Source organism: Pleurodeles waltl, chromosome 3_1, assembly GCF_031143425.1.
Source record: "Pleurodeles waltl isolate 20211129_DDA chromosome 3_1, aPleWal1.hap1.20221129, whole genome shotgun sequence".
Taxonomy (NCBI): domain Eukaryota; kingdom Metazoa; phylum Chordata; class Amphibia; order Caudata; family Salamandridae; genus Pleurodeles; species Pleurodeles waltl.
Window position 1 is genome coordinate 1,831,382,360 of NC_090440.1, and position 23,125 is coordinate 1,831,405,484.

General features: G+C 41.5%; 1 protein-coding gene across 2 annotated transcripts in view; it reads right to left on the minus strand.

The window, feature by feature from the left end:
* MFSD6 (major facilitator superfamily domain containing 6) overlaps window positions 1–23,125 on the minus strand; it is a 188,359-nt gene that overhangs the window by 76,692 nt on the left and 88,542 nt on the right. For both annotated transcript variants that reach the window (XM_069225895.1, XM_069225896.1), the window contains exon 5: window positions 14,500–14,598. In XM_069225895.1, coding sequence (XP_069081996.1) covers window positions 14,500–14,598 — 99 coding nt within the window. The remainder of the gene's footprint in view (window positions 1–14,499; window positions 14,599–23,125) is intronic.

Below are 23,125 nucleotides of genomic sequence, written 5' to 3' on the forward strand. Positions count from 1 at the left end.
TGTTATGATACAACATAACTTTATATTCATAAATTAGGCTCCACCCCATGAATTCAGGGGGTGGAGACATATTAGTCTACACTCTGTAGTACAGTGGCACAAGTAAGTAGTGAATAGCTAAATGTAGAACATTTACCACAAAGAGTAAGAGTACATTTACACAAGTAGATTTACTTTGGTGTAAGACTATGTTTGTCACTAGGCCCTACTGTGTCTATGCAGTGCCTGGGAAGCAAACGGGCATATTTTTTTTAAGTCTGTGCCAGATATCCTAATGTGGGACAACATAAAAACCGCCATCTCCAAGAATATACAGAAATCATGGCTTATCATTATTCATTAGGTGGACTTCCTCACCAAATCCTTTTGAATGCATGTGAACTGCAGAGATGGTGGCCTCCAAAGGGCTGCAGACCTCTATCTCTGTATTTGTAAACACTGGTTTTGCAGCCACTGTCCAATAGAGTGACAGGAGTTGGAATGCAAAAAAAGAAATGGTACTGGTCTTATCAAGACTGAATTGCTTTTCTTATTTATTTTTACAAACATGAACAATAAGCATTACAAGTAAAAATGTAACACAAGGTATAAAAAAAAAGTGGTGCAGATATATTTGCAAATCAATAAATGAAATATAACTTATTACCGAAAAAACATGAACCAATAATGGAAATTGAAATAGAAACAGAACTACCACGTCTGGCACTAAAAGGGATTCGTTTTTAGGCAGGCGTGCACAACTAAAATGCCACTAGTCACAGTGAAGAGAGCTAGTGGCTCAAGTGGAAAGACCCTGTGTCCCATAATATAGGCTGTGCTGGATGGAACCATAATATGAATGACACTTGAAGAGACCAATGGAAGAGGAGGGATGACCTTAAGCCTATCTATCTATCTATCTATCTATCTATCTATCTATCTATCTATCTATCTATCTATCTATCTATCTATCTATCCCATGATATAAGAAACAGAACTGATGGGCAGCGATAGATGTTGAAAAGGGGCAAACAAAGTCACCCCATGGGGGACACCACAGACCAGCAGACTCCAACAGAAGGTTTGGATTTTCAGTTTATCTGCCTGAGATCTCCAAACAAAACAGGTGAGGTATTGGTTTTACAGCCAAAAAAAGGCCCACCTATAGTCTGAAAGGTGTGGTCAATGTTGTTGAAAAACAGTGAAATATCTAATAAAACCAGGACTCCACCATCATCAGCTATTCAGTTCTAACAGCCTCTGGAAAAGCCATCCTGATGATCATTCAGAATTGTATTGCATTTAATATACTACCGAACTGTGATTGCATGACATTAAACAAGTAAGGGAAATTAGAAATAGGCTCCGCAAACACTGCTAGACTGATTATGTGCTGATGTAAGGCAAGGAATTCTGGCATGAAAAAGTAGAAACAGCATAACAAATTGCAGAACTATCTAAAGGAGAACCTAAGGTTTTACAGTCATTAATGACTTTGCGTATATCAGTCATAAGAGACTGGTGAAAACTGAAAGAACTTTGAGATACAGAGTCGAAACACTGGCTGCACTAAATTCCACTGGATGTTCTCTTTGTTTTCGCTTGTATTTCAATAAACTAACAAATATTTAAAATATGGGCAAGCTATAAGGGATGAAACTTCTGAGCCCAGCGGTTCTTCATCACAGCATGTGAGGACAACTGCACCTCCTGAACATTTAGGAACACTTACACATGAGTGCCTCGTAACCAAATCTGGCCTGACAAAGTGAGAACCATCTTTACAGCAATATGCTCAACAAATTGGACTATTTATAAAAGAATGATAGCGTCTGAACCCAGACCGAACCGGGTAGATGCCAGAGTGATTATCTCAGAGAAAAAGACTGCTTCCAGGGAGGGTACTCTGCAGGAGTTTAAAAGTAGCTTTGCATGAGTGTGCAGTATCTTCCTTGAGTCACAAATTGTTTTGAACAACTGAAAAACCTTGGAGGTCATCAAATATGAGAATTCTGGGTTGCCCATATTAGAGGAAGAAATTGACCTTGTAGGAATAGTCAGAAATGTGTGTTTTACAGAAAAGGGGTCCCAGGCGCTTGAGAAGACTCAATCTGGTAAAGACATTTTATTATCTGGGGATCCAAATGCATGATAAAAGCAAAGGCACAAAGCACGTGAACTGCATTGATAAATGTAAGAACTGTTGGAGGAGGCAAACACCAAAATGGAACTGTTGCTTTGTGGTCAGAAGATTGTTGATCCCAGTCCAGTCACAAATGCACATAGGAGGAAAACGGAGGACATAAGAAAAGAACTGATACAATTTGGGAATCAAGCATCAGTCTTACATCCCTCATGCTTATGTGTGGTCAAAGGGAACAAAACATTTGTGCTTGCCCAGGCTGGGTTGGCATGCAGAAATGTGAACATTCTTATACAGACTAAGAAGTGTGTTGAGATGTGGTGTTTTAGAAAGTAAAGCAGGGAAGTCTGAAAGTACTGAACTTTTTGTCTCTCTGATTTGGGTTGTTTATTTACCTCATTCAATTACCTATAAGGTAACGGGGGTAGTGTTTGTCATGTTTTTCTATCACAAAGTTTTGAATCTGGAGAAAATGTAATTCCTTATACCCTCTCCACTGCTCCCAACGCTGGGGTTGTTCCATTGACCTAGTCCTTATACTGTACAATATGGGTGGATCACCTGCTCTTTGTACACTGAAACCATATCCAGTATTTTTTTTTTTTTTTTTACACTTTTTATTGCTTTTTGTTTCCTAAAACAAAGAACTTGTATGCAATAAAATACTTTTCCGTTAGGTCAAAATGCACACAGATTCGTTGCTCCACAATTCAATTCAATTAAATTTTTATTATCATGATTTGGAACTCCGAAGAGATCCACATGAATAATGATACAGAACCATATAAATACATAATAAAATGATACGCTTTTCAATTTTTTAAAAAAAACCGATATAAATACATAATAAAATAGTACACTTTTCTAAAAGAACACAAAAGATCAAAAAATCCTACAACAAAATCTTTCATTAGGAAGGGTATAAAATAAGTCTAAGGCCTCTCTATAAGATCTTATATTTAACCGCAAAAAGAGGCGTTTCAGCCATAGTTTCCTCTATGTGGCTAAAGCGGGACAGACAAATAAAATGTGTTTGATATTCTGTACCCCACCTTGACACAAGTCACAGGAATTAGTAGAGCCATCCCATTTGGAAGTAAGATCCCTCAGGGGTATTCTATCAAGTCTGATCAGGATACAAAAAATCGCCTCACACCATGTGGTAGATTCCAAGTCAGGTAAGGTTGCATCACTTTCATAGATACAGAATTGGTTAACTTTTCGAGACCTCTTCTATGGCGACATGCATCAAGGTCCATTAAAAAAGCCTTTGGACCATGTCACTTCCTTCAAGATATTTTTTTAAACTTATAAAGGGTATAGAAGGAGTGTGGTCCAGGTCCAGCTCAAAGAGCCGAATAGCATGAATGTAGTTTCTGAAAAACACGGATTTTTCTCTCAAATTATTAAAGATTTTGTTGAAAGTCAGGTTTCTCAGAGTAAATTGCTCGCTATGGATATGGCTATGTGCCCTTCTAATCACGGCCGCAAGGCCTTGCACGAAGATATTCTTAATGCCAAATTCAAGTCTTAGCGCTGCCCCTGAGGCTAAGTGATTACAAGAGGCCATGCGTCTTTGAATGCGGCCTTCTGTCTTGTCACGGAAATCCCATTTATTTATGTCTATACATTCTATCGCATATAGGAGAGTAGCTGGTATCTTAACCTGATAAGCAGACAATAAATGTGTAAAGTGACGTTTACCATTTGCATTGAAGAAAGCCACCAAATCTTGGGTGTGTGAAATAGCCTTACTTGTATTATTGCAAATATGCTCTTACTCATTTATTGAGGTGGAAAAGATCTTACCCAAAAACTGATATGTATCTATCCGCTCCAACTTATGTTGACCCAGAACCCAGGGGAACAGATTTTCCTTCTGTTTTTTCCCTGGAGAAGCATACAACCTGAGACTTCGCTGTATTGATTCTTAAGTAGTGCTTCTTCGAGTAAAGATTTAGAGTGGCCAGACGTTGATTTAGGCCTTTTGGGTTGACATCAAACACAACTATGTCATCCGCGTATAATAAGCATACGATTGGCCAACCGCCCACCACGGGGCATGGCGAAAAGTACTCCTAAGGTTTTTGGGGAGGTCATGGATATAAAGGGAGAAAAGCAGAGGGGCCAATAAACAGCCCTGTTTCAGGCCATTTGTGGTTGCAAATTTTGAGGACAATCCCTGCTCTCCACCCATGAGGACTTTACACCAGGTCAAAGAGTGCAGGGCAATCACCAATTGCAGGAGGCAAGGCGGAACCCCTAATTCTTGAAGTTTCCTCCACAGGATTTTCCTATCCACTGTCAAATGTTGTGGAGTTATCCATAAATGTGGCATACAATATTCCCCCCTAGTTTGGACATATTTGTCAATTATGGTTTGCATTATAAGAATATTATCTACAGCATTATGGGCCTTTCTGAAACCTGCCTGTTTCAATGGAAGAATACCGTTTTCCTCAACCCAATCAGTTAATTGCAATAAGATGCTTTTCGCAAATATCTTTCCTGTCGCATCTAATAAGGCAATTTGCCTATAATTTGATGGACCTGTTCTATCTCCTTTTTAATGTAAAGGAAGTATTATGCTACCCGTCCATGATTCCGGGATATTACCTTGAGCACAGCAGGAGGCGAATACTGGATGAAGAAGTTTTGCCCAGAGCGAAGGCTCCCTTTTAATTAGTCATCTGAACCTTGTCGGGTCCCATGGCATCCGATGAGCGCATTAAAATTATAATCCCCTCTAATTCAGCCACAGTAGGTGCACCCGTATTGTCCAATTCTCCCCCTGCATTTAATACTATCATCTCTCTTCCAGGGTCAGCGACCCGGGTTTCATCGTAAATGACTTGGATATACAGATTCCAGTCTTCCTCTGCTATCGGGAGAGCGAATAGGGTTTTACAGTTTCCCCACCCCTCTGAGATGATAGCCCAATTTTTACTAGGGTTTCTCTTTGCGGCTGCTTCCCTCAATGCGATCCACTTATGAGTCTCTTCTTTCCTTCGGGTAGCCAGTTTCAGTAGCGATCTTCTTCTCCTGAGTAGTGTTATTTTCCTATTCATTTCCATAGTGTTATGCTCCAGCTGTCGCCTTACTAACTTATTTATTTCTCTATTCAGATTTATAATGAGCAGCTGAGCTTTTTGATTCCAAATATACTACGCTCAAGCTGTTTACGCGTAATAATGTAACTCATTAAATTGAGAAAATATGTTAAAGCATCTTTCCCCCAAACCTCCATATTTCCCACAATGTTTTCCAACAATGGCTTAATCAATGTTATCTTAGCTGTCGATCAAAACATTTTCATATTTTTCCCGTTAATTCTAGGGTTTACGCCTTTTACAGACCCCGGATCTACGGGCCCTAGTTGCAGTTTTACGGTAAGTTTTAGAATCATATGGTCACTATGCGGGGTGTCTATTATTTCCACATCCTCGACTTTGAGCGATATTGTACGAAGTACAAATATAGTCTATAATGGAATTATTCTTGAGGGATTTACAGAAATGCCCATTCAGTATAATACTGCTACAGGCCCTCAGACCTTTCAAAACAATTAGTCCTCTTTTGTCTGTCCTAATTCTGGGAGGGACTAGGATAGGTGGAATAATCAGTGCTTTTTCCCTGTATGGGTCACAAAAGATGTGGAATGAGGGATTTGAAATTTAGCAATTTAGGTCCCCCATTATAATTAAGTTGACAGAATTTCCTATAGCACAGACTTGTTTAAGCAACTGTTGAAGAACATTGTTGAATTCCTTTTCAAGGGGGATTTATACATTTACAATAATCAAGGGGAATTTCCCATCCTTCTCCCCACTAACATGTACTCGTACTATTTGCAAAAAGTTTCTAGTCACGAGGAGGCTATCAAATTCCCAGTTATATCTGTCGCTTAGAAGAATGGCTATGCCCCCTTTAGCGAGCCCTTTTTTTTAGGGGGGTACTTTTTTGCTTAAAACCGTGTAACCCGGGCATGAGAAGTCATTTAAACACCAGGTCTCTTGAATGCAAATCAGGATGATCTTCATTGAACAAATTGCATTTAATTTTCCTAGATATTTCCCTAGGCCTGCAGCATTCCAAAAGACCAATGAGAGGTCAGTGTTAGTAACTTGACTGTATCAGCTTACCCTTCGACTGAGATCTATTCAGGGCCCTTGCTAACCAATTCAAGTTTTCCTGATTGGGACTGGAGCCCTGATATTTGGGATCTTCCAAAACATTCACTACCCTTGCACCCTGGAATAGGGAAACTTGCACAATTTCGCCTGAGGAAAAATAATGTTTCCCCCCCAGTTCACAATACTATGTGTGAAGTCTAAACCATGAGTAGAATACTGCCCGCCAAGGTACATTGACTTATCCCAAACTGGGATAACGTCTATACCCCTGCGCTGGAGCTGGGCACAGTTAACCAGAATTAATTTCAAAACTGTTTTAGAGGTAAACCATACCTTTGCCTTGCACCCCCCATACTGTGGTCAAGAAAGACCCTCACAATAATATCACTACTCTCAATTAATTTGAGTTCTTCTATTTCCAAAAAACATGACAGTAGAAAGGAACAATTTAGGTATATATTAGGCTCAAATATAGTCAAAAACTCCAAGCAGTCTAGTAACTCCATATGCCTAACAAGGGCATTATCCCTTCTGAATTTTTCTCCCACTTTCTGAGTAATTAATCTAGGGCAAATATCCATAGCTCTTAGTGGGGCAGTATCAGGTGGGATTACGTTGATGGAATCAGATATGGCACTGGGGATCACTGGAAAATCTGTCTGTTCATGATTTCGCGGCAGTACAACAAGACGCCTACTCAGTCCTGTTTTGGGAGTTCTCCAAAGAGGGGACTTGTTCCAATGCGTCCTTAGATTCCACCTGCTCCCTTTCCTCAAACTTAACCTTCTTTGCTTTCTTTTTAGAGAGTCACTGGTTCCTTTCTTTCCCCATCTTTTTCCCTCTTGTTTTAGTTACTTTACTAGCCTTTTCCATGTCGATGTCATTTTGTTCCATCGACTTTAGGGATAAACGATCTTTGGGAAGAAAGATCGGGAATGGAATCGCTCGAGGATTTAGAGCGGATTCCTTTTTCTGGACATCATGGGCCAATGGTGGAATATTGTATGCTGAATTCATACTGGAAAAGAGCTTATCAAGAGAATATACCTCATTCTCTTGGTGGGCCAGATTCGCTAGTGTAGTGGCTACTTCATCCAGATGTGGTTTTCCTTCATTGGAGTGGCTGGACATATCACCTATGTTCGTCAAATCTTCAGCAATTGGGGACTGCAAACAAGTACCATTTATGTTTAGACCCAAACCTTTATATACCTCCTTTATGGTTGTCTCGGCCGACTCCTCAGGAGAGTGGCTCACATAAGACTTTTAGAATGGAAACAAGAATATCTTGAGTGTGATCAGAATTTTTTATGGATGTTTCGAGAAGTTCCAAAATAGACGAAAGGATTCTTTCAAGGCACTTAAAGGATTCAGAAAGGACTATGTGTTGATCTGGAGGACAGTTGGAAAAGTTTCTGGCACACACCAAATCCGGGGTTTCTGAAGATCTTATATCTGAAAGAAAGTGGTCCAAAGGAGTACTACTAAAAAGCTTTAGTATAGGGAAACCAATATTAGATTGTGCTACTATGGGCGTTATTGGGATGGATGGAGAGACAATTCTGCGGCCGGGCACCTCATCCGGATCAATATTGGGAAGGGTGAATTCCATAATTTCGGCTTGATTGGTCCTACTCTGGAGGGGGAAGACGGTGAAAACAGCTAATCCCTCCTTGACAGTAGTGCCATCATCCATCATAATATTCAAGTCATTACCCTGGGCGGAACCTTGAGGGGTATTATTGTTGGTGCCAGATGTATTTCCCGCCTTGACCACCAATTTCTCACAAGAATCCTTCTGGAGAAATGGGAGGATAGAGTTCAAGCTTTTTACATTTAGGTGCTGAAGCCCCTTGTTTCTTAAGGGGTTTAATTTTTTTTAATTTTTTTTTTTACAGGCCCAACTAAGGAATGATTTACTCCTTCTCATATGTTTAGAAGTCATTTTTATTTATTCCTGATCCTTTTGCTCCCTTTCTACTATAACCTGCTTTAATCCTGAATCCACTCTCCCAGCAAGCCAATTTTTCCTGTCAAGAAAGTTGTTTAGCGATGCACCAGGACCTAGTATGTATCTAGTGTGTTTCTAGATATGATTTTTCCTGCTACGCCCTTCTAATTCACTCTAAGATACAGGCACCCTCTGGGTCTAGAAGATACTTGATCCACAAACAGTCCACAGACCTCAGGCACCCATTTTATCACAATTGCAGACAGGCTGTGGTTCAACAAAATAGGGCAAAGCAGAGCAGAGCAAGTCAAAGCCGGGCCAGAGGAAAAGAAGTAATGAGAGTGGAGCCAGCAACAAATCACAGTACCTTAATGTCAGGTGACAGCCCCCCCTCCCTCAGCTTACGACTCAACCAGCTTCCAACTGCCCGTAGTTCTTTACCACCTGCTGCCTGGTTCCTCTGCACAGCTGGCTCCTAGGTGCTTCCTCAGTGTTCAGGCACTTTCCTTGAATGTTCGGAGGGGATTTCTTTTCTTCTTTCTCCTCTCATACGGACTTTCTCGCTGCCAGAACTCTGCCAAAGTTTCAGATTCTCCTAGAGCAGGAGTAGGAGAGGGCATAAGGGGAGAGCGACATTCCTGCAATTTTCCTGCGGTGACTCTCAATGTTTTTATTCTGCCGCTTCCACTACAGCCGCTTTGTGTTTCCTGAAGTGGGAGAAGGGGGTGACCAGCCTTCCATCGGCGTCTTTTAAATCTTTTTCACAGGTACAGCTGCTGCTGTGCTCTGCCTCCACCTCCTTTCCCGCACTGCCGCTGTACCATACACTCCCTGAAGTGGGAGAATAAATGGGCAGCTTTGTTGCGTCACGATCACTTCCCGGGAGTGATTTGCAGCATCTTTCCCGCACTGTCGCTATCCTTTACACTCCCTAAAGCGGTAGCCGGAGAATGAGCAGAACTCTCTCAACTCTTGGCGGCTTTGCCGCAACACTTACACCTCCCGGGAGCAAGGAGCTGGCTCCCCATAGCTTGCACCGCCCTTGTGGCGCGGGTTCACGACTCGCAACGACTTTGCTGGGTCACTTTCACCTCCCGGGAGCAGGAGCGGAGGTCGGGAGCAAGGAACAGGCTTCCCCTTAGCTTGCACCGTCCTAGTGGCATGGCGCTTCTCAATCATGCCGCTTTCCCTGATCTGGAGAGCCTGCCTGCCCACTCCACCGCTGTGCTCTGCCTCCGCCTCTTCCTCGTGTTGTGTCGTGTCCTCAACGTCACTTCCCTTCCGAGCTCCACAAGTAGAAGCGCACACATTGGTATGCAATCACCTTCATCAAAGTTGAAGACAAAAGCACATTCTCAGGAGTTACTTGTTCCCAAATTGAGTCTGAGCTACCTACAGATTTCAGGTGTCTACATGGTGAAGACATCAATTCTTTAGTTGACTCACCAAGGCTCCCATATTTTCTCAAATGTAAACGTCCTTGCTTCTGTAGATCATTTGTTCCGCTATCATGCCCTATACATGCCCTCCATCAATCTTGACATTGTGGGGCATAGCTGGATCCCCCAAGCCCCTTCAAAATCCCATTTTGTTATCATTATTCCCAACAACTATAAATTTGTGTCAGGGCAGATTGTATTCAGCTGTCGCAGGCACAGGCCCTCTCTGACTGCCACCTCTAGTAGGTGAAGAAGTGTGGCCTCCCAGTCCACATCTTCCATGTGTTCCTAGCACATTGTAGCCAGCCTGCTACATTTTTGTTAGGATCCTGTGCATAATTGAGACAGCACCTATGTTGACTTTTTCACATAGCACCCTATATCGTAGCCAGGGCTGCCTCAGGTACTCTAGGCATGTTCATGGTGCCTGCTCCCACTGTATCTCTCAACTGCACATATTTCAACCCCTGTGAAATATGTGGGGGTCAACCAGCACACAGTGATCGTCTTACCTCCTCCAACCTTCAAAAACATGGATCTGTTATTAGGAATAGTACATTCTACATTATGTATGAGTATTTTGGTAGTGCTATCATTTTCAAGGTGGTGACATGATCCATGAATTATATTCAGAGCTTGAAATTAGATAACACAGTCTTACAGTTACATACTGAGAATGTACTAGGAATGTGTCTCTACCACGAGTCACCTCCATTCCCAGGTATCTGAGCTCATCAATGATTGCTTGTTCCCCATGCATTCAGAGTGTTTCGTCATCCCACTTTGCTCAGATTAAGCCTTCTAGACTTCTCCTGGTTGACTCAGTATCCGGTGAATCTTTCAAGGGTCTGGAAGAAAGGCAGCAGTTCCGGAACCACTTTGAGTGATTTCACAATATATAAGAGGATGCAATCTGCAAATAATGAGATTCTGTCCTCCATACTATCTTCTCTTTTAAGTACCTTAACTCGAGGAACAACTCTGGCCCAGCAAGCCATGGGTTCAATTGCCAATGTAATCAGAAGTGGCTAGACCTACTGCATACTGGTCTGTAGATCTCTATATAGGAGTTCCACCTAGGTTCTGAATAGCAAGCCAATTCTGTATTGTTCCAGGACTAGAGAGAGGTATTGCCAGTCAATGGAATCGGTTTTAAAAGTTCCATAGAATATAATGGAACTTGTAATACGGCGGATGGGATATCCGTCACGTTTGGGACGGAGTAATCCCCTCTGCCAAGGTCGGAATCAGGCCTGGGTGTGGTCTACTGAAAGGAGGACCAATATTCTTAATTTGACTACTGCTGTTGGCCACACAAGGAGGGAAGAACATATATTGTCTTCTTGATGTTTGGACTTTGTTTCTACAGCAGGGGCCTTGTCTTTACCAAAAGGATTTGACTGTTAGCTTGAGTAACTCTGTGTGGTTCGCGGTTAGGTTGATTTTATTACCATTTTTTGTTTTTGAATTTGTGTGTATTTTTCACAGCGTAAGTTTATTTTTTTTTAGATTTATTTCTGTTTTTTCTATGGAGTAATTAATTTTGAATTAATATATTATGAATTTATTACAGAAATTGTCTTGATCAATAATGGTTTGGGCTCACAAGAGTTGTGTTTTGTTTTACATTAAAAGTGAGTACCTCTTTGCCCTAAAAATACCACTTCCTGTTGACCTTTGAAATTCTTGGAGTTGTGAATCATCTTGAGACATGCAAGAAAGAGGAGCACATATTCTAAGTGCATTGCTCTCCTTTTCCTCTTGACCTCCTCTAACAACTTCTGTTGTTTCTGTACTAGCTTGATAGAGTTGGGGAAGAACATGATTCAAGTCTGTTTCAGCAAAATCTGCCCCAATTTCCTGGCCATTTTCAAAATTGCTCCTTTGTCCCTCTAGTTAAGAAATTACACAATGATGGGTCATGGTGGGGCGCTAGGAGGTGGATGCTGTGCCATAGATCTATGGGCTCTTTCAGTTAAAAAGAGAGGGGGAAATCTCAACAGCCTGGATCAATTATGGAGAAATCCCTCAAGGACTCTTTCAGGTTCTTTGCCTTCTGTTCCTTATGGTTTTTCCATGATCCACAGGTGGTTCTGGAGTGCACACCACTTCACATGTTCTACTTTCTCCTCCAGAGATCGAATGGCTACAGAAATTTAAGGACTACCCTGTGAAATGTCCCTGCTCCATCTTCAAATTCAGAGATGCATCACTCTGCCTCCATAATACGATCAACTATATTTCTCATATACTGCCATAGTAGCTTTGTAGCTTTGCATTCATCCGAACCTCACTGATTTTCATTTCAAGGACAGTTTGTTTGTCTTTGATTGACTGTAACTGACAATCAGCCTTCCTAAATCTACTCCTGTTGCTTTCTTGGCCATGCACATCCATTGCTTGGTTAGATTTTAATATATCTCCCCATTTTGCTCTAGATTTGCAGTGTTTTGCCCTTGGTCTTTTCCTACTGTATGGTCAGAGTCTAATCCCCTTCCCCCAGGAGTGGGGTTGTGTGATGGTCGGTCTGCCACACGCTGGCACTAGAAGAACTCTGGGTCTCTTGGAGAGTGGCTAACTTGGTACAAAATTCTTGCTCAGCCAGTTGACACTACTGACATATGTGCCAGTCCATGTTTTTACGCTCCCTGAGGAACATACAAGCAAGTGTAAATTGCTGGATGGGTGGGTTATCCACATTATGGCTTCAGAAGCTGGGCCAGAATGGCTCTGAATTTGATAGTTATGTCCAAAGGCAAAACACAAATCATTTGGAACAGGGTCTGAGAAGTCACTATGGCATGTCACTAGTCGACGGGGACAGGACTCTGTTTCAGTCCTCTGCTGCAGTACCAATAGGCCTAGTGATGCACAGCAGGAGCCACTCCTGCTTTTGTCACTGGCCCATCAGGTGTCTGTGCCCCTGCCCTGGGTCCCAGACTCCAGCCAGGCTTAATCCATGTGAGGGATCTCAGATTTCCTTGAACTAGTCTGATTTTCTTTTCCTTGCGTTGCTGAACACATCCCGGGGACCAGAATTCAGTGTCCTTGCATTAAGGATGCAGCTATGGTCTACGGCTCCCAGCGTCAGCAGTTCATTCTAGTGGACGTTAAACACCTTCCACTGTGAGTCTGTGTTCAACGAGCCTGGTGATTTACCATTTGGGAATATATGCACAATGTGGCAGTATTATTAGAGGACTAGTGGAGATTGAGGCGCAAGCATCACAGAGACATGACCACAATGCTGCTCATGCGGCTTCACCCTCATCCCACATACAATCTTCAGAAGTCTTTAATTTTTTTTCAAAATAAAATCAGTAATTTCTTGACAAATACTCAGCAATGCTGCAACAGATGAATACTTGGCTTCCAACTTCGAAATTCATGAACTATTTCCTAAGCTCGAGGTAAGAGCTAACCGAGTACTATAGAGCTAATAAATTAGCATAGAAATGACTCTTTTTCCAGAAGGATAAGAGTTTTGTGTGCCTCAAGAATTGTATCTGCCTTGTAAGTTCGTAGTCATAGCACTATTCATTCTCAAGCTTCCTTTTGGTCTATGTTGATCTAGCAACACTTTCCTAAATAACCCTTTCTTCAGATTTTGCTGGGTAATTTTATGTATGGATTCAGAGATTTGAAAACCGAACACTTAAGAAGTCAGTTCAGAGAGATATTTTAATTGCAAATTTGTGACTTCCGAACTGAAAAAGATTAGGTGGTTTTAGATTAATTCCATGTTACAATATTTTAATTTAGGTTTCTTGACACACATGTGGTCCTTTTAAATTTTTTAAAAAGGCTTTCCAAATGTAAGGGAAGGAGCAATCGGACAAAGCAATAAGAAGATAAGAAGTATGTTGAAATGCCATGACTATTAAAGTGAGAATAATATCAAGTGTGTGCCCAGTACTATCTATTTTGCCCTTAATTCATTGGCACATATGAGGATCTGATATATTTCCCAGAAACAACTGGGTTCAGTGAATATAATGGTCATCAAAACCAAAAGCTGAAGTCTGCTATTATAAGTAGACATTGATGAGGACACACACAGGAAAAGATTAAAAAAAGTTTGAGTGTTGGTGGATGAACTCTACAAAATCAGCGCTAGACATGTCCGTGGCTTTTGTAAAAGCCAGTCACACATTGATCGCTTCAGTCTAACAGCAATACCATGGACAGTTTTAAATCATTGTCACAGGGTCACGTAGTTTGTGGGAACTGAGGTCCATTTGCTATCTTGAGACCAGTAAGGAATTTGGAAATATGCAGATGCAATAGGACAGGGAGACTAGAAAACATGCATGGGCAGACTGAATAGAGGGGGTTCTGAAAGTATTTCTAAGGGACAGAAAGGATTTCAAATTTTTCGAAACCATTTTCAAGCAGGAGACATAGTAAGTAGAACAAATTTCATCAGAATCCATCAACTAATTTCTAGAATGAAAGTATGTATTTTATATGTCTTTTCTAAGAACTTTACCGGTAGGCACCACTGAAAAAGGTGTTACTACTATTATTCTCCTGTACATCTAGGGAACCTGAGAGCCACTCAAAAACATTTTCAGATAAAATAATTGTGCTCCTTAAATTATTAATGCCACCAGAGATTTTTTGGTATATTTGCCAAATAACAAGTAGAATACTAGATGATAGTGTTAAAAATAAACATTCTATCTTAAATGCAAATGTAATGTCCCAGGGGGTGGATGCATGTACTTCAAATACTCACCGGGCTGATTAGTGCAGTACTACCTCACGCAGGGAAGAGCATTAGTCAGATATATTCGTGACAGTAAGCAAGCCTGAGCCTTAGTTCAAAGGCTGGCCCTGGAATGCAAAACCTACCTTCTTCCTGAGGAGGTACAACAAACCACTGGATCAGTGCAAACAACAGAAGGATCACCAAACAGGCCATTCCTACTCCTCGGAATGTTTCAGCAACCCCTAAAATGGCAACCAGAAATTATTTGCACACCCTTTTACTAACTGGAATCTCAAACAAACAATGATTTAAACTAAGTCTGTGATGACAGTGCAAAAATATTGGCTGTAGCAACACTAGCTGAAATAAGTTTGTCAATTACATATACTTTTTCCCGTGACCTCAAAAAGAAGTGAAATATGCAAAACAAAGATTAAAACCAGAAGATGAACTATTGTTAGGTGATTGTTTAGTGTATACACTACATGGATGGTAAGAATGCGTTCAGGTGTAATAATGTAATACAAGAACAAATGTTAATACTAGTTTCTGTACAAATCCAAAAGGAAACAAAGTCTTACAAAATAATATATACATCCATTCTGGGAGTAAAAACAAATATATTACAATTCTCTCTAACCGTAGGATATGCAAGACACTTTAAGGCTCAATGAGCTCATAAAATCAGCTGACAAGTGATCTAGTATCTCTACACTGTTAGCAAAAATCATATAAATGGTACCCTCTCCTTTAGATATTTTTGCCTGTGGTGGTACTTACTGTTGTATCTGTGTAGATAAATTATGTTCTGAGAATAAGCAAATTATCTACATCACCTCATGAAAACTACATGGAACGGTTTGTACGCTTTGTATATATGGATACTGAATGACGTTTTGCACAGCTCATGGCAGGTTAAGTGATATCCACTGCACCTAAGACTACTGCACCTAAGACTACAATTTTTCATTTACGGGTCTCACAATGTTCTGGTTGTTTTGGTATTTTCATTAAGTTTATTTTTATTTTTGACTTTGTCTAAGATTATATTATGATGTGCAAATCACAAGGCCCCTGGGGACCTAGAGCATCCAGAGGATACACATGCCTTACAGGATTCTCCAGCATACCACCACCAACTCCCTACTCTTCAAGACATTTATGGAAGGCTAAACTCCGGTTTCAAAAGCCATTTGTAAGTGGAGTCCACCAAGCTGTCAGTAGACACTGTTGAAAAAACCACCAGCATGCTGCTCAGTACAGCAGTGGTGCTAATAGGAGGCGAAAGAGGCCATGGCACACGTGACTCGCTCTTTTGTTTCCATGGTGCTCCTTACCTATCGCACAACATGATCAGGATATTTGCTTGCATTTTACAATTGAAAAGCAAGCACCTCGTTTGCTTAAGCAGCACACTGAGTGACCATTTTTTCAAATGAACTGTTTGCATTTCAGAAATCAAATGTATCACAATTCCTGTTGCCTGACTTGATTGAAAGGGTTCAGGCTGAGGCATAACATTATGCGGTACATTATTAATACTTTGCATGGCCGTAAAGTCACAGAAAGTAACACAAAGTGGCACAAGGTCTTGATAGGGGATTTACTTTTCTTTGGAAATCTGTTTCTGAGTTGCAAAATTGCCCTTTTTGTAGCACAAATAGCGCTATGCTCTACTTTGTGCTACATCGCTTTAAAAGGGGCATTCCCAGGGTGGCACTTCCTTAGAGATACTGTCCAGGTTTTTTTTACACAAAACCAGATCTCCAAAGACTGTCAGACCTGGTTTTGCATCAACAAATAATACCTCCATGAAGTGTAAAACAAGAGGAGTTTTATTTGTCTTCATATTTCACAAAGTGCATGTTTGCTGCACCCCAGAGTGCAGATCCAATGTGTGAAATGTTACAAACTTGTCTAGCCATAATATTTTGAACTTGAATGGTTTCCAAACCAGTACAAAACATATGCTAGGCATCACACACATACACACTTCTGCAGCATGGTGCAATGATGTGTGTATGAGATAATAAGTAGCCAGCTTGTATGCCAAAGCAGGAGAAGAGAGAAGCAACAGTTCTCTCTTCTGTGGAAACGCACATGCACTACCGGTAGAATGTTCCCTTGATGCAAAGTGCTATTTCTCGTTACTTTAGACAACTTCCCAGCACCAAAAAACAATAAATGCCAGACTAACACTTTACAGGAGTTTGTGTCATTTTTTAGATCTTTGCACAATTGCTAATCTTTAACCCCTCGGTTGCCCAGGACGAGGTGGTCTCTCCCTCGGCCACAGTTGCCGTGTGCCGAGGACGAGACCACCTCCTTCTGGTACCGGCCCTCGGGGGAAGCGCTAGCAATCCCCTCCCATGGGCAGGGATGGAAGGGGAATCACTTCCCCTTCCACCCGTGCCCCCAACCCCCCCCCAGTGATGTCTGATGAGATCAGTGCGCAACTGCCTCATCAGAGGCCGGCCCCACCGCACGGATCGGAAGAGAAATGCTTTCTCTTCATGAGGTGATCGGGCTGCAAAAATAGCCACACCAGGGAGGTTTAAAAAAAAATAATAATAATTGGCATGAGGGGTGCGACCACTTTGACAAGGGCCGCTCCCCAAGGGGTGCATTTTTTCTAAGGCCATTTCTTTCCCTCCTGGGGGCAGATCGGCTTATATTAATTAGGCTGATCAGCCCTGGGGGAAGGGGGGGGCATAAGCCACTAGCCACCAGGGATGTTTTTTGTTGTTGTTTTGTTTACTTTTATAAGGGGAGCGACCACTTAGGCAAAGGTCGTTCCCCAGGGGGGAATTTATTATTAGGCCTTTATCGCCCCCCCCGGGGGCTGATCGGCCTATATTAATTAGGCTGATCTGCCACCAGGGAAGGCAGAAGCCACTAGACACCAGGGATTTTTGTTTTTGTTTATATTGATAAGGGGAGTGACCCCTTAGGCAAGGGTCGCTCCCGGGGGCCTTTTCTGCCCTCCCTCACCCGGGGGCAGATGCCACTGGACACCAGGGATTTTTTGTTGGTTTTTATTGATAAGGGGAGTGACCCCTTAAGCAAGGGTCGCTCCCCTGGGGAGCAAATTTATTTTAGGCCATTTTTGTAAGGCCCATCTGCCACCAAATGCCCCCCTGTTATTTTCTGTAGGAAAACCGTGTAGGATTTACACAAATGACCCCAAAATTCAGGATTTTGTCTACTTTTCAGAAATGTTTAGCTGTCCGGGATCCAGCATTGGTTTCACACCCATTTCGGTCACTAACTGGAAGGAGGCTAAAAGCACAAAAATAGTACAAATGGGGTATGTCCCAGTAAAATGCCAAAATTGTGTTACAAAATGCATTTTTCTGATTCAAGTCTGCCTGATCCTGAAAGCTGTGAAGATGGTGATTTTAGCACTGCAAAAGCTTTGTTGATGCCATTTTCTGCAGAAAAAAACACAAGCCTTCTTCTACAGCCCTTTTTTCCCTCTTTTTTTTTTTTTTAGAAAATTACATTTTTGCTGTATTTTGGCTAATTTATTGGTCGTCTCCAGGGGAACCCACAAACTCTGGGTACCACTAGAATTCTTAGTATGTTGGAAATAAAGGGGTGAGTAGGCTATGTGGATAAAACGTTATGAGGGCCTAAGCGCAAACTGCCCAAATAGCCAGAAAAAGGCCTGCCATCTGAGGGGAAAAAGGCCTGGCAGCGAAGGGGTTCATGAATCTGCCTGGGCTGACTGAGGCCCACCGCACTAACAGGGATAATGTCACTGCCATATCTTCTAATGGAATCCTTCACAGATTCCTAGTTTGTCAGGATCAGGTATGAAAAGCTTCTTGGTGTAAAACATTCAAGGCTGGCTATGATAGGTATGTGCTCAATGTGCTGATATGTATGCCACCCGATTCTAATAACGGAAGGCCTGACTGCGTTCAGTGCATTGAATCACTGCACTCACATTTCTGTGATCTTTGGAAAATAATGGCACCTACTAGAACCTCACTACTGCAAAAGGTGAGGCACTGACAACTGGGATAGCTAAATATAAAAGTTGCAATGTATTTCCTTTTAGGGGATTAATAACACTATGTGCAGCACTTGGAAAAACCATAACATAAATAACTATGTTGTTATTTGTACCGTATATGCTTTTTAGCCATCAGGGTCACGGAGTTGTATGAACAATAGCGAAGTTTCACAGATCGTGAAGAAAACTGGCACGTTTCTGAATAAACTCTGATATTTCTTTATTTTGTTTTTTTATGATTCACTCTTAAACAACAAGAAAAATGAGAAAAAGGGCACACAATTCACAATTTTGAGAAGTGTAGAAGGTGCACCCCCTTGACAATCTACATGCCACTTCCCTTTGAAGCCCTTTATAGCAAGGGGTTTCTCCAGACAATCCAGCATCAGCAGAAAACGAGTCAACAAATTCTTTGTGTCAAACAGTACTGTCAGGTACAAGAAATATTTCAGCAACTCTACCTTCTTATATTGTCCCTCTCATTTCAAATTGTGATGTCTCTAGGCAGGCAATTGCATTTTGAAAGTGCTTCAGTCACTCCAACCTTTCACCAGAAGCTGCTTTGGAGTGTAGTCTCCATATCTCAACACATCTCCATAGCAAACAAACGAAGTGACCCACATCTTGAAAGGCAATGGATATAGGAGGAACTGGGAAGAAGAAGAATGGGGTGTCTGGAAGGTCCTCGCGTACCTCATCTAACACCTGCATAAGGGTAAACTTCAATGTACACCATACTAACCATGCACTCCAAAAGGGTGCCACAAACCTGAAATGAATGGGAGCATTTTGTGGCCATATTAGGTGTATAAATGCTTGATAAATTGTATCATACACCATAATACAAACAAATAAGGTGTGCTTTGTCCGTGTATTTAGCTCAGCCACTGCATTCCGGTCAAAGTGGAACTTCTTCAGCCAGTCCTGAATTGTGATGAACATTGCTAACATTGCTTAGCATTCTGGAACTTGTAGTTCGTTATTTAGTAATGCAAGAATCCAAACATGGAAAGTGCTTCTAGCTAAAAGGCAAATCTGGCTGAATTTGTCACCCACGACACGGGGTCACTTGACAGCCTTGCATGTATAGACAGTGTATGACAAACAAGGTGCTGTATCAAGCTCTCTGGTGAGGAAATAGGTGGCAAATTGGAGGATGGAGGAAGGTCATAATATGAAAGAAAGGTGGCTAAGCAGAAAGTGTTTGCTAGTCTGTTTTGAGTGTCCATCTCACTTTCCATGTTATCACATACACCATTTTGAAACCTAGTTATTTATCTACAAATCAGTGGCATCAGGTGTCACATTCTAATTAGCTAAATTGAAGCGACCAAGACTACAAGAGCCATCATGCATTAGGATGTCACACTAAGGCCCAGAAGCAGAAAGAGAGTCTGTAATGAGACACTGAGTTAGCACCTTACTGCAAAATGAGGGGCACATGTCAGAATGTACATCAGTGAGAGAAGGGGTGCAGGGTGGATCTCACATATGGTGAGATCAAAATGTGGTAAAACTAGTTATGTGCAGGAAGTGTGTTTTATGCTTGGAGCAGTCATGTGCTACATGGGGGGGATGAGGAGAGGTGGACACTGAATTGGTGGTTAGGGCACATATCACATGCGTTGTAATCCCAGCTTTCATGCTATACTCTGCGTGATCTAATACAAATCGCTCTGTTTCACTAGCTATTAGAGTAGATACAGGTTGTTAGCCATGTCTAAGTGTCGTATGATGATGTGCAAGCAAGTGATGGTTTGAGACAAATGTCAGATTTTTTGTGTAAAACGAGTCAGAGGAAGTCTGGATTTATTCTGTACTCTATAAAAAGTGTTACAAAATTTGATACAAAAACATAGGTCAAATGAGAAAAGCATTTTCTTATGTTGAGAAATACATTACAATCGTCCTTTACTTACTGGCGGGCTCTATGGATACATGCCATTTTTTAACTCGCCTGTTATATGTGCAAACTGCACAGCTGGTCTGGTTTTGTATGTACTTTGGCTCTTGAAGCCAAAGAAAAATTGTTGCCTTACTAATGTCTCTGGCTTCACGTTGTCTACAAGTTTTCTGATGCTGTCGCTGCTTTTGCTATTAAACTTAAATGGCTAGAGACTGTATTGCCAGGCAGCATGATAAGAAGTGACACTAGCAAGAATACAAGGAAATTGAAACACTGACATCTTAAGATTTTTATTAATGTATTGCCCATTTTCAATTAAATTAACCCCTCTGGATATTATATGCACGGTTTTGAATTATGCACTAAACTTTCAGGCACAGAGACACCAAAATTCAGCTTAAAGCTAAAGTTGCCCTACCTCCGCCAACCAGGTAATAATTGAGCAACCAATGATTAAGTGATTTCTTTTTTGCACTTAGAACTACATTTGTTTGTCTTGCTGCATTTTATATGACATTAAGTGACTATCAAGCCTGTCCCTCCTCTTGTGGGGGAGGCAGGGTTAAGGGTGATTTGGTGGATGTTTACAGGCCTAGTGCTTATTATTAAAATAAGTCATACAGCTTACTAATTTAAGGTTACTTTAATTGCTGCATTCTTGTAATTACAAGTAATTCCACCATAGTACCTGGTATCCTCACTGCAGCAGTGACAATCAAAATATTGGTGAGAAACCTTATCATCTCTTTTATTCTCCTCACTTGCCTTGTACCTCCTTATTCTCTTTCTAAGTGTGCACTTCTTTGGGTAAAAGGCAGTCATATACTCTTTTCAGTAAGAGAAAACAGAAGGGGCAGGAGTAAAGAGAATGATACGTCAAAAGAGGTAAAGTAGAGGACGAAGGGAAGTATAGGCAGAGATGAAGTAAAGACATTAGTGACGTAGGGAGTGACATAAGATAAAGGGAGAAGGGAGAGATAGCAGGAAGAATGATTCAGAGCAGAGGTATGGAGAGAAAGAGAAGACGAGATAGGTAAGGTTACCGTGTGAGGTAGAGACAGTGAGAGACAGGGAGAAAACATGTAGTCAGAGGTGTGGGGTACACAGAGGGATGAGGCATAGAGGGAGGCCAGACAGAAATACATGAGGTAGTGAGAGAAATGCAGAGAGACACACGGTAGAGAGTGCTGATCTAGAGAGAAGGGCAATATGAGAACTGCGGTACAGAAAGACATGTCGGGTAAAGAGAGGGTAAGGCAGATAGAAAGGAAGACATAGGGAATTAAAGGTACAAAGAGTGATGAGTTATGGGAAGAAATGAAGCTGAGAGAGTAGAGACAGAGATGGGGTAGGAGGTACCTTGTGATAGAGAGCGAGCGAGGGGAGATAAATTGAGAAGAGTGCGGTAGAAGAGGAAAAGTGCAGTATGTAGAAAGATGAGAGAGTAAGCTAGATGAGGAAGACAAACAGGAGTGCTACAGAGCGCTGGCACAGTCAGAGACAGCAATAAAAAGAAAAGTGCTGCAGAAGGACAGGCAGGAATGAGTGATTAGTGAGGCGGAGAGAAGGTACAACACAACAAACAGGAAAGGCAAAGATGTGAAATGGAGAAAGGTGAAGTAGAAAGAGAGGGGAGACATAGAAGAAGGGGACATGTAATAGTGTTGATATGGGTGATGTTAGGGGACTTTACTTAAGAATTGTGAAAACTGGTTTGTTACGGTGCTTTGTATTTTAGTGCTCTGAATATCGCAATGGGGTAAGGAGGACAATGGCTACATTACACTGACTACATGGATATTTGTACTAGGCTGGGACTGATTCTGTAACGTGGCACTTTGTGCAAGAAACCTCACAAACGCAATGACCTATTTGATCTTCAATGATTCAGTATTCAATGATTACTCCTGATCATTTTTCATACTGAGCAGAAATCTGAATACTGGTGTAGATACCTAATACGGGGTGCCTTGTCGTTGAATATCTGAGCAGCACAATGCATTTCAATTACTCTCTCATATTAATATGTATATATAATGGCAGGAGCCTACAGCGTAAATTGTAATAGCATTTTATTTGCTGGAATTGTACTCAACATTATCTCAAAATATCCTCATCCAATGACATAAAGAGACTCAAAACCTGCCTTCAAAGCATCCGGACATGGATGCCAACACACCACCTGATGCTAAAACCCCAGGAAGACCACGTTCCTCCTGCAATGGCAAACATTCTCTGATGATTCAGTCACGGCTCTCTGAGTTAAACCTAACAGGCTTCACATCCCAACTGACAGAAAAGGCCAAATTATTTGGATTTACGCAAACCTCTCACTCAAAAAACAAATTGCCACAAAGACCAAAGCAGGCTGGTTCCAGCTCTCTATCCTGAAAAAAGTGAATCCTTTTCTCCCAGGAGAAGACATCTGAATGACAGCCCAAACTTTAGTCCACTGTCGCCTAGATGAAGGCAACGTCCTGTTCAGTTGCAGCACAGAGACCACAATTACTTCCAAGAAATGCGTCATTCACATGGCTTATCAAGGTGATAAAGAAATCAGATAACATCGCCCTTGCGTTAAAGGATCTACACTGCTTCCTGCTGCAAGACTGGATCATCTTTAATATCAGCTGCCTCATTTACAAGACCTTCTACACCAAGACCTCTGTTCAACTGGCTAACAGACTTACCAAGATCTGGAAGTCATTGCCAGATAAGAGACTAAATACAGCAAAAAGGAGAAAACAAGCCTTCTCAGCCAAAGCCCCTCCAATCTGGAATAACAGCCAATCTGACATTAAAAGTGCATCAGCCCTCCTATAATTAAGGAAGAAGCTGAAACCTC